General features: G+C 51.1%; 1 protein-coding gene across 1 annotated transcript in view; it reads right to left on the bottom strand.

The window, feature by feature from the left end:
• Positions 1–1,686: 1,686 nt before the first annotated feature.
• LOC147113186 (dynein axonemal heavy chain 14-like) overlaps positions 1,687–15,126 on the bottom strand; it is a 78,527-nt gene continuing 65,087 nt past the window's right edge. Inside the window, exons 9-10 of the mRNA XM_085998256.1 lie at positions 6,497–6,844; positions 1,687–2,379 (exon numbers count right to left, since the gene is read on the bottom strand). Of these exons, the coding sequence (XP_085854382.1) occupies positions 2,296–2,379; positions 6,497–6,844 (432 nt within the window). The 3' untranslated portion in view covers positions 1,687–2,295. The remainder of the gene's footprint in view (positions 2,380–6,496; positions 6,845–15,126) is intronic.

Below are 15,126 nucleotides of genomic sequence, written 5' to 3'. Positions count from 1 at the left end.
AAATCTTCCTGGTCCCCATGCTAGCTGACATTGCAAATGGTTCCCTCTCCTCAGGTACTGTCCCCTTCCCTTTCAAACCCGTCATCATCACGCTCCCCTCAAAACACCCACCCTTGACCTCTCTGTCCTTGCAAACAACCGCCCTATTTCCAACCTTCCTTTCCTCTGCAAAGCCCTTGAAAAAGTGTTGTCGCTTCCCAAATCCATGCACATCTCCCCCACAATTACTTGGTTAAATTCAATCAGGTTTCTGCCACTGCACCGAAACAGCCTTAATCAAAGTCACAAATGGCATCTTCTATAACTGTGGTGCACTATCCCTCCATGTCCTCCTCGACCTCTCTGCAGCCTCTTCCAACGCCTCTCCTCTGTTGTCCAGCTTAGTGGGACTGCCTTTATTTAGTTCCACTCTTGCCCATCCAATCATAGTGAGGGCATCTCCATCAATGGTTTCTCATCCAGCCTTCGCACCGCCATCTCCAGAATTCACAAGGGTCTATCCTTGGTCCGCTCCTCTTCCTCATCTACATACTGCTTCTTGCTTGCATTATGTATGCTGCCTCTCCACCGCCTTGTGTTGTCACACTGCTTGTCTGATATCCAGTCTTAGATGATCAGCAATTTCCTCCAGCTAAACATTAAGACCAAAGCCATAGCTTTCGACCACCACCTCAAACTCCGTACCCTTACCAACAACTCTAACTCCCCCCCGTCTACTTTCTCAAGCTGAAATGACTATGGAATCTTGATGTCGGATCATGAGCTGAGTTTCCAACCCCATAGCTTCTCCATTACAAAGACTGCCTACTTCCACCTCTGTAAAGCCCCCCAATGCAGCTCAAATGCAGTTGAAACCTTCACCCACGCCTCTACCATCTGCAGACCCAACTATTCCAATGCTCGCCTGGCCAGCCTCCCAACCTCTGTAAACTTCAGCTCCTCCAAACCTCTGCTATCCCGCACCAAGGTCCATTCAGCCATCACTCCTTTTCTCACTCTGGCTCCCAGTCCCCAAAGTGTCAAATTTTAAATTCTCACCCTCATGTTTAAATCTTTTCAAGCCTCGCCCCTTTCCTATTTTTATAACCTCTAGTCCTGCAGCCCCCGCTTCTGCCAAACTCTCGTTCCTCTGATTCCGACCACTTGAGCATCCTCCCTCTCCTCGCCCCACCATTGGCGGCAGTGCCTTTAGCCACCTAGACCCCACGCTCTGGAGTTGCCTCCCGAGACCCCTCTGCCTGCCCACCTCCCTCTCCTCCATTAATACCTTCCTTAGTATCCATCTCTTTGACCAAGCTTTTGGTCATCCCTCCTTTTCTGGCTGAGCTTTTTTTTACTCGTTCATAGGATGTGGGTGTCGCTGGCAAGGCCAGCATTTATTGCCCATCCCTAAATGACCTTGAGAAGGTGGTGGTGAGCCGCCTTCTTGAACCGCTGCAGTCTGTGTGGTGAAGGTACTCCCACAGTGCTGTTCTAGGATGTTGACCCAGCGACATTGAAGGAACGGCGACATATTTCCAAGTGAGGATGGTGTGGACGTCACGATGAAAAAGCCTGCCAGGTGCCCAGAGTCTAAGCTCACGTGGAGAGAGTGCCCTGGAGTTACCGGAGAACTGGTGGCAAACATCAAACCATAGCCCACCTGAAGCACTATCAACAACACCAAAGACTACGAGTTGAACTTATACGAAGTAGGCTTTTATTGACTAAGAACTGGAGCATGCCTCTGCTAGTGGATCCATCCTAAGAGCTCCCGGGGGAAGGGTGGTGAGTCACCTTTATACCCGGGCTTAGGGGTGGAGCCAGGGGCGGAGACATGCCCGGACCTGTACAGAGTTAACAGTGGTTTACCACACAGACATGTACAGAGTTAGCAGTGGTTTACCACATTCACCCCTCGTTTAAAAAAGAGTCCGGCGGGGTGAAGTGTTTCAAAAGTTCATATACGAAAGTCTCTCCGGGGGTCTTGTCTGCCGTAATGATCTTCGTGGTGCCGGTTGCGGCGGTTCTTTGCCCGCGGCCGCTTCTCGCGTGGGACAGAGCACTGGCGTGTCGTCCTCTCGGGGTAGGGATGGCACCGGCATGTCGTCAGTTCGTGGTAGACACCCCGGTGGTGCGTCGTGGGTAGTGGTGGTGGGTGGAGGTAGTGGATGGTGATCGATGGTGTTTCGGGTGGTACCCGAGGGTGCGAGGTCTCGAATTGAGACTGTGGCCTCCCGCCCGTCAGGATACGCCACATAGGCGTACTGTGGGTTGGCGTGGAGGAGGTGAACCTTTTCGACCAGGGGGTCCGTCTTATGGCTCCTCACGTGTTTCCTGAGCAGGACGGGTCCCGGTGACGTCAGCCATGGCGGTAGTGATATCCCCGAGCTGGATTTCCTGGGGAAGACAAACATCTTCTCGTGAGGGGTGGCGTTTGTGGCAGTACAGAGCAGTGATCGTATGGAGTGGAGCGCATCGGGGAGGACGTCTTGCCAGCGGGAGATTGGGAGGCCCTTGGATTTTAGGGCGAGCATGGCGGTCTTCCACACCGTTGCGTTCTCCCTCTCTACCTGTCCGTTACCCCGGGGGTTGTAGCTGGTAGTCCTGCTCGTGGCAATGCCCTTCTCGAGCAGGTACTGGCGCAGCTCGTCGCTCATGAACGACGAGCCCCTGTCGCTGTGGATGTAATTGGGGAAGCCAAATATGGCGAACAGGTTGTTGAGGCACCTGATGACTGTGGCGCTGGTCATGTCCGGGCAGGGGATGGCGAAGGGGAAACGGGAGTACTCGTCAATAATATTGAGGAAGTACGTGTTGCGGTCAGAGGAGGGAAGGGGCCCCTTGAAATCGACGCTGAGACGTTCGAAGGGGCGGGTGGCTTTAATCAGGTGTGCCCTGTCTGGCCTATAAAAATGCGGTTTGCATTCGGCGCAGACCTGGCAGTTCCTGGTCATGGTCCTGACCTCCTCGATGGAGTAAGGCAGGTTGCGAGCTTTAATAAAATGGAAGAACCTGGTGACCCCCGTGTGGCAGAGATCATTGTGGAGGGTCCGTAGCCTATCGACTTGTGCGTTGGCACATGTCCCATGGGATAGGGCGTCTGGGGGCTCATTAAGTTTCCCGGGCCGGTATAAGATATCGTAGTTGTAGGTGGATAACTCGATCCTCCACCGCAATATCTTATCATTTTTGATTTTCCCCCTTTGTCTGTTGTTAAACATAAATGCTACTGACCGTTGGTCAGTGAGCAGGGTGAAACGTTTACTGGCCAGGTAATGCCTCCAGTGCCGTACCGCCTCCACTATCGCCTGGGCCTCCTTCTCGACTGAGGAGTGTCGAATTTCGGGGCCCTGGAGGGTCCGTGAAAAGAAGGCCACGGGTCTCCTCGCCTGGTTAAGGGTTGTGGCTAGGGCGAAGTCGGATGCATCGCTCTCCACTTGGAAAGGGATGGACTCATCCACTGCGTGCATTGTGGCCTTCGCAATGTCCTCTTTTATGAGGGTGAAGGCCGCACGGGCCTCTGCCGTCAGGGGGAAGGAGGTTGACTTGATGAGGGGCCGGGCTTTGTCCGCATAGTTGGGCACCCACTGGGCGTAGTAAGAGAAGAACCCTAGGCATCTCTTCAGGGCTTTTAGGCAGTGGGGGAGGGGTAGTTCCAGGAGGGGGCGCATTCGGTCGGGGTCGGGGCCGATGACTCCGTTTTCCACCACGCAGCCAAGAATAGCGAGGCGCGTGGTGCGGAACATACATTTTTCTCTGTTGTATGTCAGATTCAGCCGTTGGGCCGTACGGAGGAATTTTTCGAGGTTGGCGTCGTGGTCATGCCGGTCATGGCCGCAGATGGTGATGTTGTCTAGATAGGGGAAGGTGGCCTGCAGCGCGTTCTGGTCAACCATCCGGTCCATCTCCTTTTGGAAGACCGAGACCCCATTGGTGATGCCGAAGGGGACTTGGAGGAAGTGGTAGAGGCGACCGTCAGCCTCGAAGGCCGTGTACTGGCGGTCCTCAGGCCTGATGGGGAGCTGGTGGTATGCCGACTTCAGATCAATCGTCGAGAATACCCGGTATTGTGCTATCTGGTTGACCATGTCAGATATGCGGGGAAGTGGGTATGCGTCTAATTTCGTGTATCGATTGATCGTCTGGCTGTAATCAATAACCAGGCGCTGTTTTTCGCCAGTCTTCACTACCACCACTTGGGCTCGCCATGGGCTGGTGCTGCCCTCGATAATCCCTTCCCTCAGGAGTCTTTCTACTTCTGATTTAATAAAGCTCCTATCCCCGTGTGGTAAACCACTGTTAACCCTGTACATGTCTGTGTGGTAAACCACTGTTAACTCTGTACAAGTCCGGGCATGTCTCCACCCCTGGCTCCACCCCTAAGCCCGGGTATAAAGGTGACTCACCACCCTTCCCCCGGGGGCTCTTAGGATGGATCCACTAGCAGAGGCATGCTCCAGTTCTTAGTCAATAAAAGCCTACTCCGTATAAGTCCAACTCGTAGTCTTTGGTGTTGTTGATAGTGCATCAATTTTATTGACTAATTTTCGACATGGAGCAAATCTTGAAGCCGGAACGTTTAGACCTGGATCCTCAAGCAGCAGATGCAGCCAATAACTTTGAACACTGGCTGAGCTGTTTCGAAGCCTTCCTGGAGGCCTCCAGCACTACCATCACTACAGATGACGCGAAACGGCTTGTCTTGAACTCACGGGTGAGTACCGCCTGCTTTTAGTAGCAATTGGCTTGCAGTCTTTGGCGAGGTTAGCGAACAACTGGGGGGGTTTGACCTTCAGGGTGGACAGGCTGCATACTTTGCGCGGCGCCGTGTTTAAATTCTGCCGGCTGCAGACTGTAAGTGGGGGCAGGGGCCCGCCATATGCCATCGTGACACTCTCCAGATGGCACGGGATGTCTAATCCTAGCAGTACGGGAGCGCAGAGCTGTGGCAGGACGAGGAATTTAAAATCTCTAAACTCCACGCCGTTCACCGTCAGAGTCGCTACACAGTAGCCGCCGACGTCCGCCGTATGGGACTTTGAGGCCATAAAGACCTGGTGGCGTGTGGGCATAAGCGATAGGGAGTAGCGTCGCACCGTGTCGGGGTGGATGAAGCTCTCCGTGCTTCCGCAGTCGAAAAGGCAATTTGTGGCATGGCCATTTACCTTTATGTTCATCATGGACCTGGCTAGTTGATGGGGCCTAGATTGGTCCAGGGTGATGGAGGCCATCGTCGAGGTCGGTGGGTTGCTGTAGTATTCGCCCGCGCCGGGGGCCTGGTCCCGAAATGGTGTCCAAGATGGCGGCTCCCCCGCGGCTGTTGGTGCCCAAAATGGCGGCCCGCACGGCTCACACGTGGTTGGTGGGGTCCAAAATGGTGGCCTGCACGGTTCACACGCGGCGCTGCTGGAATTGGGGGTCGATTTCGCCCTGCACACTCTCGCGTAGTGGCCTTTCTTGCCGCATTTGGAGCAGGTCGCGTCCTTTGCTGGGCATTGCTGTCTGGGGTGCTTGGCCTGGCCGCAGAAGTAGCATTTCTGGCCTCTGGTCATTGCAGCTGTCGTTGGGCTGCTGGCGGCTTGTGGCCTTACCGGGTCCCAAGATGGCTGCTCCCGTGACATCCACGTGGCCATCTGGTCAGGGGTGTAGGCGTCCATGTTCTGGAGGGCCACATCTAACGAGTTAGCGAGGGCCACCGTCTTCTGCAGGTCGAGCCCCCTCTGTTCCAGCAGCCTCTGCCAAGTATAGTTGGACCTGATGCCGGCTACGTAGGCGTCTCGGATCAGGTCTTCCGTGCATTCCTTGGCCGTCACCGCTTTGCAATTACAGGCCCGGCCGAGGACTCTCAGTGCCAGTAAATATTCGGCGCCCGATTCCCCGGGGCGCTGTTTTCGGGTAGCCAGGAGGTGTCTGGCGTAGACCTCGTTAACAGGCCTCACGTATTGTTCCTTTAGCGTCGCGATGGCGGCCGCGTAAGTTGTGGCGTCTCGGATGATCGAGTAGACTCGGTGGCTCACCCGTGAGTTCATGACAAGCCGTTTCGCGTCATCTGTAGTGACGGTAGTGCTGGAGGCCTCCAGGAAGGCTTCGAAACAGCTCAGCCAGTGTTCAAAGTTATTGGCTGCATCTGCTGCTTGAGGATCCAGGTCTAAACGTTCCGGCTTCAAGATTTGCTCCATGTCGAAAATTTAGTCAATAAAATTGAAGCACTATCAACAACACCAAAGACTACGAGTTGAACTTATACGAAGTAGGCTTTTATTGACTAAGAACTGGAGCATGCCTCTGCTAGTGGATCCATCCTAAGAGCTCCCGGGGGAAGGGTGGTGAGTCACCTTTATACCCGGGCTTAGGGGTGGAGCCAGGGGCAGAGACATGCCCGGACCTGTACAGAGTTAACAGTGGTTTACCACACAGACATGTACAGAGTTAGCAGTGGTTTACCACACCACCAACATTCAGCAACAGTGGGAACATAAATAAATAATAAGAGGGTAAATAAGCAGATACTCACATCCAGCAGCTCAATAGTTTTCTGGTAAGCAATACTCTTCATATGGGCATGAATTGCATTGACCACTGCTTCAGAATAGGGCAAGCAGTCCGCCTGGTACTGTCGGCTCAGCACCTTTATCATATGTACACGTCTCTCCACAGTCATGTTATTCATCTCCATGATGTGTTCATTGTACACTTGTAACATGCTCCTGAAAGCCTGTGGGGTCCACTCGTGCTGCTTTATGGAAGCCTCAAGGTCCAGCCCCATGGCTTGATCCACCATGGCACAGTAACGTTCGAAGGTTCTACCGTACTCTCTTACATCCACCATCACTGCAATTATAAAATTCTGCAGCTCCGCGAGCTAGAGGTCAGGGGCAAATAAGTTACAACACTAAACAATAGATGTGTGTGAGAGTCAGAGAGTGACAGAGGGAGAGGCAGAGAGAGAGAGATAAAGAGAGAGAGACAGAGACAGAGAGAGAGAGAACATAAGAAATAGGAGCAGGAGTAGAGAGAGACACACAGAAATAGAGAGAAGAAAGAGAGACAGAGACAGACAGATGTAGTGTATGTAACTGTTCTACCTTTAAGAGAACTATTGTATGTAACCGTCCACCTTTAAGAGAACTATTTTAGGTGTGGCACTACTTTATCCTGGCTGCTGTATACTGTAATACCGACGGTGACCACACCGGTATATAAGTGCTGTGGCCGAATTTATTGGGCAGATTCGCCCTGACCTTCGAATAGTAAAGTCCTGTTTAAGTTACTCTTGTAGTCTGTGTATTACTTCGCTATACAACCCACAGACTTTACAGTGGCGACGAGTTCGATCTTACCCTGCGGCAACAATACTTCTGAAGAAGTAAACGAGCGTCGAAAAGAGGCACCCGCCCTCGTCGTTTTGCTGAGAGAAAACTCGAGTCTGCAGACCAAGAAAGGAGGAAGATTCAAACACGAAGTCTTCCATCAGCAACAGGCACGGATTGTCCCTTCTGCCACGGTGGTGAGTGAGCCGATCAACACGAGAAGCAAGTCGGCCACGGTGACTGTGAGTAAAGGGAAAATAGAAACAAATAAACGGAGGATAAGGGCGGTGCACTCGACCACGGTCGAGGGGGAAAGGAGCCGGACAGAAGTCGGGCCCAGAGGCGCTGAGACTGGGGCAGCGTGGAGCAGATGCCGCGGTACAAGCGGGCTGGGGAGCGTCGTGAGACGACTAGACTGCGACGGCGAAAAAGGCCGGACAAATACCGCGACCACGAGGCGCTGCGACCGGGATCGTAAGGCGCGGGAAGATATAAACATAGATAAGCCACGGAGAACTCAGCCACAGCCGGGGAGGAAAGCACCGGACTGCGAGAAGCTGGGAGGCGCGATTGGGGTGAAAAAGGCCAGACAGTGACTGAGGCCACAAAGCGCTGCGACCGGGATCGTAAGGCGCGGGAAGAGATAAAATAAATAAATCGCGGAGAACTCAGCCACAGCCGGGGAGGGAAGCACCGGACTGCGAGAGGGCTGGGAGGCACGATTGAGAGCCGCGCGAGCGGGAGAGACAGAGCCCGAGCGAGAGCCGCGCGAACGGGAGAGACAGAGCCCGAGAGAGAGCGAGCGAGAGCCGTGCAAGTGGGAGAGACAGAGCCCGAGGAAGACTGAGCGAGATCCAGCCCAGCGGCTGAAACTGTTCGCCGTCAACGGGTTGTACCCAGCACCGGAGAGACAGAGCCCGAGCGAGGGAGACTGAGCGAGATCCAGCCAGCGGCTGAGACCGTTCGCCGTCAACGGGTTGTACCCAGAGCCGGTTGCCCGGCCGAGAGAAGGGAACGCGCTGAAGCCGAAGTGCAGGCTGCGAACCCCGAAAGCCAGCGGCCGTCGCCCGAGGGAAAAGCTTACCCCTCCTGCCAGGGGAAGAAAAGCGGGAACCGCCATCTTGAAAGTGGGCGGGGAAAGAAGTTAAGCGTGGGAAACCGCGGGAAGCCGCCAGTAGGCGGAGAAAAAGACAGAAGCGGGAACCGCCATTTTGAAAGGGGCGGGGAAAGAAGATAAGCGCGGGGAAACCGCCATCTTGGAAAAAAAAAAGAGTTAAAGAAATATTTCGTTGTTGTTTATCAGGGAGGTGAAGATGCCTAAGCGTGGTAACATCAACGATTTCGATTCCGAGGTAGAAGATTGGGCCACGTATGTAGAACGCATTGAGATATATTGTGAGGCCAATAAAATAGAGGATGATGATAAAGCTATAACCTTGCTGAACTCGATGGGGGCGAAGACATACGGGCTATTGAAGCATCTTCTAGCACCAGTTAAACCGGCGGATCAAACCTTCGATAATATTGTTGCTGTTCTGAAGGATCACTTGAACCCCACACCGCTGATGTTGGCGGAACGATTCAAATTTTATGCGAGAACGCAACGGAAAGAGGAAAGCAACGCGGAATACTTGGTCGAACTGCGTAGGCTAGCGAAATACTGCCAGTTTGGAGGAAATCTGACAGAGGCATTGCGAGACAAGTTCGTGTGCGGGTTGTCGAAGAAAGGAACGCAAAAGCGACTGCTCGAAGAGAACGACCTTACACTGGATAGGGCTGTCCTTATTGCAGCATCACACGAAGCCGCAGCGAAAGGAACTGCGGAAATGCAGCTGAAGGCAGCGGTCCTCAGTGTGGATCAAATTACTTCGGGTGCAACGAAATGTTATCGTTGTGGGAAGACAACACACGACCAGAACCAATGCTGGTTTAAAAACCAGGACTGTAGGAAATGTGGCAAACTGGGTCACATAGCCAAAGTATGCCGGTCAGGGAAGAAGACCAACAACCAAAAAAAGCCATCACAGGAAAAGTACAACAAAGTACACAAGGTGGTTGAGAAGAGTTCAGATGAACAGAATTCGGATTCAGACCCAAGCGGCCAGGAACTGGGTAGTCTGAGAATTCATAATGTGAGTAAGGAAGCTGACCTACAAACTATCTGGGTCATGCTAAAAATAGCCGGAGTCCAAGTGAGAATGGAATTGGACACTGGATCAGCCCTATCAGTCATAAATCGAAGGGATTACAACCGGCTATTCTCACATATACCCTTGAGAGATACCAAGTTCGTATTGCAGACATACACGGGGCATAAAGTATATCCCATGGGAAAGATAAGAGTCAAGGTGAGAGACAGGGGCAAAGAACACCCCGGAATGGACTTATACGTACTACCTGAGGGAGGACCACCACTTCTAGGACGGGAGTGGATCAAGAAAATAGACATGGAATGGCACTACCTCAAAGCAATAACGAGTGAGGACTCGGGGCAGACAATCAGCTCAGACTCTGAAACGGATGACGATAAGACCAGCCCAAGCATGAAAGACAAGTCTAAAATGAACTTGCTGACTAAGGTTGGTAGAACGAATGTGGGCATAAAGGCTTATGCTCCAGAGGAGAACAAAGCTTCAGAACAGAATTCCTCTGAACAACAACAACATAGCTTGACAGAGAATTCTGAGTCTGTTCAAGTTACAGACATATATATTACTGAGGAACATCGAGCTCGAACGCAAACTTATTTCAGATTACGACAGCAATTAGAACAATTGAATTGCCGTCTCGAGCAAGAGATGAAAGCAATGAAAAAGTTCTATGATACCGAATGGGAGAATCTGGAAAGACAACAGAAGCAGCTGGGGAAGAAAAGGGAGCAGGAGCACACAAACCGTCTGCACGAGGAGGCCAAACGAATCAAAGCTGATTCGGCTTCTGAAGGGGCGTGCTCCAATCCGGTGGAACAAGATGTGCCGCAACTGAAGGCGCTGGTTAGCAGGTTGCAGGCAGAAAAAGCTGAGTTGGTCGACATGACTTCCGAGCTCCTACTGAAGTTGGGTGCAGCATCACCGGACGATTCATTTGTGGAAATTCGAATGATGGGGGCTGCGGATGATGGCGAAGTAGAAGCAGCAAAGGAGCCCCAGGACAAGGTTCTAAACAGCCCTGCAGCTAATGGAAAAGGGATGAGGACAGAAGAGTTAACAGTCAGCCAACTCCTCCAGGGCAAGGTTATAAACAGCCCTGTAGTTAATGGAAAAGGGATGATGGCAGAAGAGTTAACAGTCAGCCAACTCATTCATATGCTGAGGGATAAAACTCTAAAATGGGAAAAACTTAAATACGAGCCTCAATCTTCAAAGGGAAGGGAGCTCTCAAAAGTCATTGGAAGAGCTGAGGTGGCAACCCAGACTGAGAAGTCTGCAGCAGAACAGCCCTTGGATGCCAAAAGTACGCTGACGCACGGCAATGTAGAACAACAGAAGACTGAAACAGCTACTTCAGTAGAGGGATTGAATAGTCCGATCAATCAATCTCCGAATGAAGTTGAAGTATTGAAATCACAAATGAGGTCATTAGTAAAAGACTTGCAGGAAGCCCAGAAAAAGCGGGATGAATCTGAACGCATGATGAAGTCTCTTCAGGACAGATGTCGGGATTTGGAACAAAAGTCGGCTAACGTCCAGCTGGGTAAGGAGAAAATAGAAGACCCTCTCGCTGGCCTAGCTCAGGACAACACCGAATATTACCATGATCTGTTGAGTGACACTGAATATTACGAGGACCTGGTCTGCCCAGCTTGTGCCGAGAACTCCCAAAGTGCCGAAATCAGGATGAATCACTTAAAGTCTAAGGAACATAGGGAGATGGTGGCATTACAGCTGGCAGCTGACAATGGAGCCCCGAGAGTCTCCAAGAAGCAAAAAAAAAGGAAAAGACGAAGCAGAAGATGATAACCATCTGAACCATTATTACCTCTACCTGATCACACACGTGGTCCCCCGAACGGAGCCAAATCAGTTGGAAAGTAGGAAAATTTCCCAAGGCAATCCAACTGTTTTTTGTTTGTTTTAAAAAAAAGTCAGCAATGCTGGTTCAGAAGTGATGGAAGTAAAGCTGTTAAGTCTAGGGAAGGACTATGGGATGAGTCCCTCTAGCAAGGTGACCCGACTACACCACGGAGGCGTGGTCCGGACCGAGTCAAGAAGATCAGAGACTGAATCTGTGAACTGTTTCCCGCAGAGACTGAATCTGTGAACTGTTTCCGCAGAGACTACCTCTGTGAACTGTTGTAACATGAAGTTGGATATGTTATGATGTTATGTTAATGGGGAATAAGTATGTTGTAAGCTAAAAAGGGAGGATTGTAGTGTATGTAACTGTTCTACCTTTAAGAGAACTATTGTATGTAACCGTCCACCTTTAAGAGAACTATTTTAGGTGTGGCACTACTTTATCCTGGCTGCTGTATACTGTAATACCGACGGTGACCACACCGGTATATAAGTGCTGTGGCCGAATTTATTGGGCAGATTCACCCTGACCTTCGAATAGTAAAGTCCTGTTTAAGTTACTCTTGTAGTCTGTGTATTACTTCGTTATACAACCCACAGACTTTACAACAGACAGAGACAGAAAGAGAGAGGCAGACAGAGAGACAGAGAGAGAGACAGAGAGAGAGACAGAGACAGAGAGAGGAACAGAGAATCAGATAGAGAGAGAGAGAGACACAGAGAGAGAGAGAGAGACAGAGAGAGAGGGACAGAGAGAGAAAGGCAGAGAGGGTCAGAGAGAGAAACAGAGACAGACCGGGAAAGAGAGCGAGAGACAGAGAGAGGCAGACAGACAGAGTGAGACAGAAAGAGAAAAACAGAGGGTCAGAGATAGAAACAGAGAGAGAGCGAGAGGGGCAGACAGACAGACAGAGAGAGGCAGACAGAGAGAAAGAGAGTACTCCCTAGTCAGATAAACAATGGGTTAAATGCAGACTAATTTGATAGTCCAATACGAACACCCAGAGCTACGAAGACCCTCCACCGGAAACATGAGCCTGACTTTATTCTTTCAGATACAGACAGGCCTGCTGTGAATTTCCAGCATTTTCATTTTCTATTTTAGATCTCATGTTTGCAATTTTTTGTCTCTAGCGGCACTAAAATTACATAGAAACATAGAAGATAGGAGCAGGAGTAGGCCATTCGGCCCCTCGAGCCTGTTCCGCCATTTAATGAGATCATGGCTGATCATCCAAACTCAGTACCCTGTCCCTGCCTTCTCCCCATATCCCTTGATCCCTTTAGCCTCAAGAAATATATCTAACTCCTTCTTGAATATATTTAATATAGATTTCTGTTGCAAAATAAATGGTTATTAAAAAATAAAAACAGTTTTGTATAAAATAGATTTTCTGGACATTGCTGTAAATCAATGCTTATCACAGTAAGTTTGAGTGCGATCCTGGCTGGAGACCTCAGCAGCTCAGAGATGACCTGCGGTGGTTCGTGAGGAGCAGGGGAGCTGGAGAGCACCTGTTAAAGGTTTCACAGTGTCGGCCCTCAGTGCAGCACCCTGAGAAACAGGGAAGAGGCTGGCTCTGATTAGAAGCTCTGCCATGGGTAAGATTACTTATTCACCCTTTTAAATGCCTTGAAGGACTAAAAAGAATATTTTTGAGTTATAGTTTTAAGATGTAAACTCATGAGAAATACATAGTATTTACAGCACAGAAACAGGCCATTCGGCCTAACAGGTCCAGACTGGTGTTCATGCTCCACACAAGCCTCCTCCCACGCCTCTTCATCTAATCCTATCAGCATATCCTTCTGTTCCTTTCTCCCTCAGGTGTTATTCTCGCTTCCCCGATCGTGGGGGGTTGGCAAGTCAGGGGCGTTCATTCCAGCAGGTAAATGGAAAGGCACTTATCTGCTGGATCCATCAGTCCGCGCCTTCCTTTAGCTGCCGGGTTCCCTGAGGCCTGGGAAACCCGGCCGCCCAAAGTTAAATTTAAAATGATGCTCCAAAAAGAGGCATGCAGCCTTATTATAATATTTAAATTGGCAACCCGCCTCCTGGGAGTGGGTTTGCCGCCTGCCCCCGGCCCGCTTCAGTTAAAACCGGCAGTGGGCAGGTTGAGGCAAGTTGGGGTCGGGATTCAGATTTCCAACACTTTAACTTCCCACCAAACCCAAACCTGCCCGTTTTTAGGGGTTTTAATGTCCCCCCAATGCATCACCAAGTTCTGCTCCAAGCCGAGAAGGCCATCTGCCTGTGCTGAATGTGAATCAGCTTCCAGAGGTAAGCATGTGCTGACTCAGTACAGCAACCAGCCTCCTATTAGGAGAAAACCTTCACCTCTTCATTCAACCACATCTAATCCCAGGTCTACCTTGCTACAGTTTCCATGTTAAAGGTCAAAAGTGAAATGATCACTCAGTCGGTCAGACAATCTCCGGTGTTTGAAGAATTATATAATTGTTTACTCATTCTTGGGATGTGGGTGTCGCTGGCAAGGCCGGCATTTATTGCTCATCCCTAGTTGCCCTTGAGAAGGTGGTGGTGGGCCTTCCCCTTGAACCGCTGCAGTCTGTGTGGTGGAGGTGATCCCACAGGGGCTGTGGGAGCCGGAGCACCCGCTTTAGATGCCCTTTACTGAATGGCCAAGGTTCATAGTTCAGACCATAACGGAGGAGACGATAAACCGAGGCGTCATCTGCTCTCAGGTGGACGTAAAAGATCCCACGGCACTATTTCGAAGAAGAGCAGGGGAGTTATCCCTGGTGTCCTGGTCAATATTTATCCCTCAATCAACATCACTGAAACAGATTGGGGGAGAAATTCGGTGGGCTGCGCCACCAGTTAGCGCCTAAAGAGGGCACTCAGTGGCTTTAGCGCTACTGGCCATGCCTCCCGCGATATTTAGCTGGGGCGCTAATGGTGGCGTTAGCCTGTTGCGCTGCGCCGCCACCGATGATGTCATCGGTGTGCGCAGCGCCCCGCTACCGCCCCGATCGCGATATTTGGCAGCGACCGCCTCTGTAGCGCCGCTCGCTAATCGCGCCCGGTTCACGGGGCCTGCCTGTGGCGGCAGTGGTGCAAATTAAGGTGGAGGTGCGGGGCGGCCGTTTTTTTCATAGAAACATAGAAGATAGGAGCAGGAGTAGGCCATTCGGCCCCTCGAGCTTGCTCCGCCATTCCATGAGATCATGGCTGATCATCCAAATTCAGTACCCCGTACCTGCCTTCTCCCCATATCCCTTGATACCTTTAGCTCTAAGAAATATAACTAACTCCTTCTTGAATATATTTAAAGACTTGGCCTCAACCGCCTTCTGTGGTAGAGAATTCCACAGGTTCACCACTCTCTGGGTGAAGAAATTCTTCCTCATCTCTGTCCTAAATGGCTTACCCCTTATCCTTAGACTATGACCCCTGGTTCTGGACTCTCCGACCATCGGGAACATTCTACCTGCATCTAGTTTGTCCAGACCTGTCAGAATTTTATAAGTTTCGATGAGATCCCCTCTCATTCTTCTAAACTCCAGCGAGTATAAGCCCAATTGACCCAATCTCTCCTCATACGTCATTCCTGCCATCCCAGGGATCAGCCTTGTGTATCTTCGCTGAACTCCTTCCATGGCAAGATCATCCTTCCTCAGATAAGGTGACCAAAACTGCACACAGTACTCAAGGTGTGGTCTCACCAAGGCCCTGTACAACTGCAGCAGGACATCCTTGCTCCTGTACTCAAACCCTTTTGCTATGAAGGCCAACATACCATTTGCCTTCTTCACCGCCTGCTGCACCTGCATGCTTACCTTCAGCGACTGGTGCA

Source organism: Somniosus microcephalus, chromosome 9 (genome assembly GCF_052327205.1).
Source record: "Somniosus microcephalus isolate GS21.2 chromosome 9, FLI_Smic_1.0, whole genome shotgun sequence".
NCBI classification, from domain to species: domain Eukaryota; kingdom Metazoa; phylum Chordata; class Chondrichthyes; order Squaliformes; family Somniosidae; genus Somniosus; species Somniosus microcephalus.
Note: the sequence above shows the minus strand (reverse complement) of the source record. Positions and strands in the feature narration are given on the sequence as shown.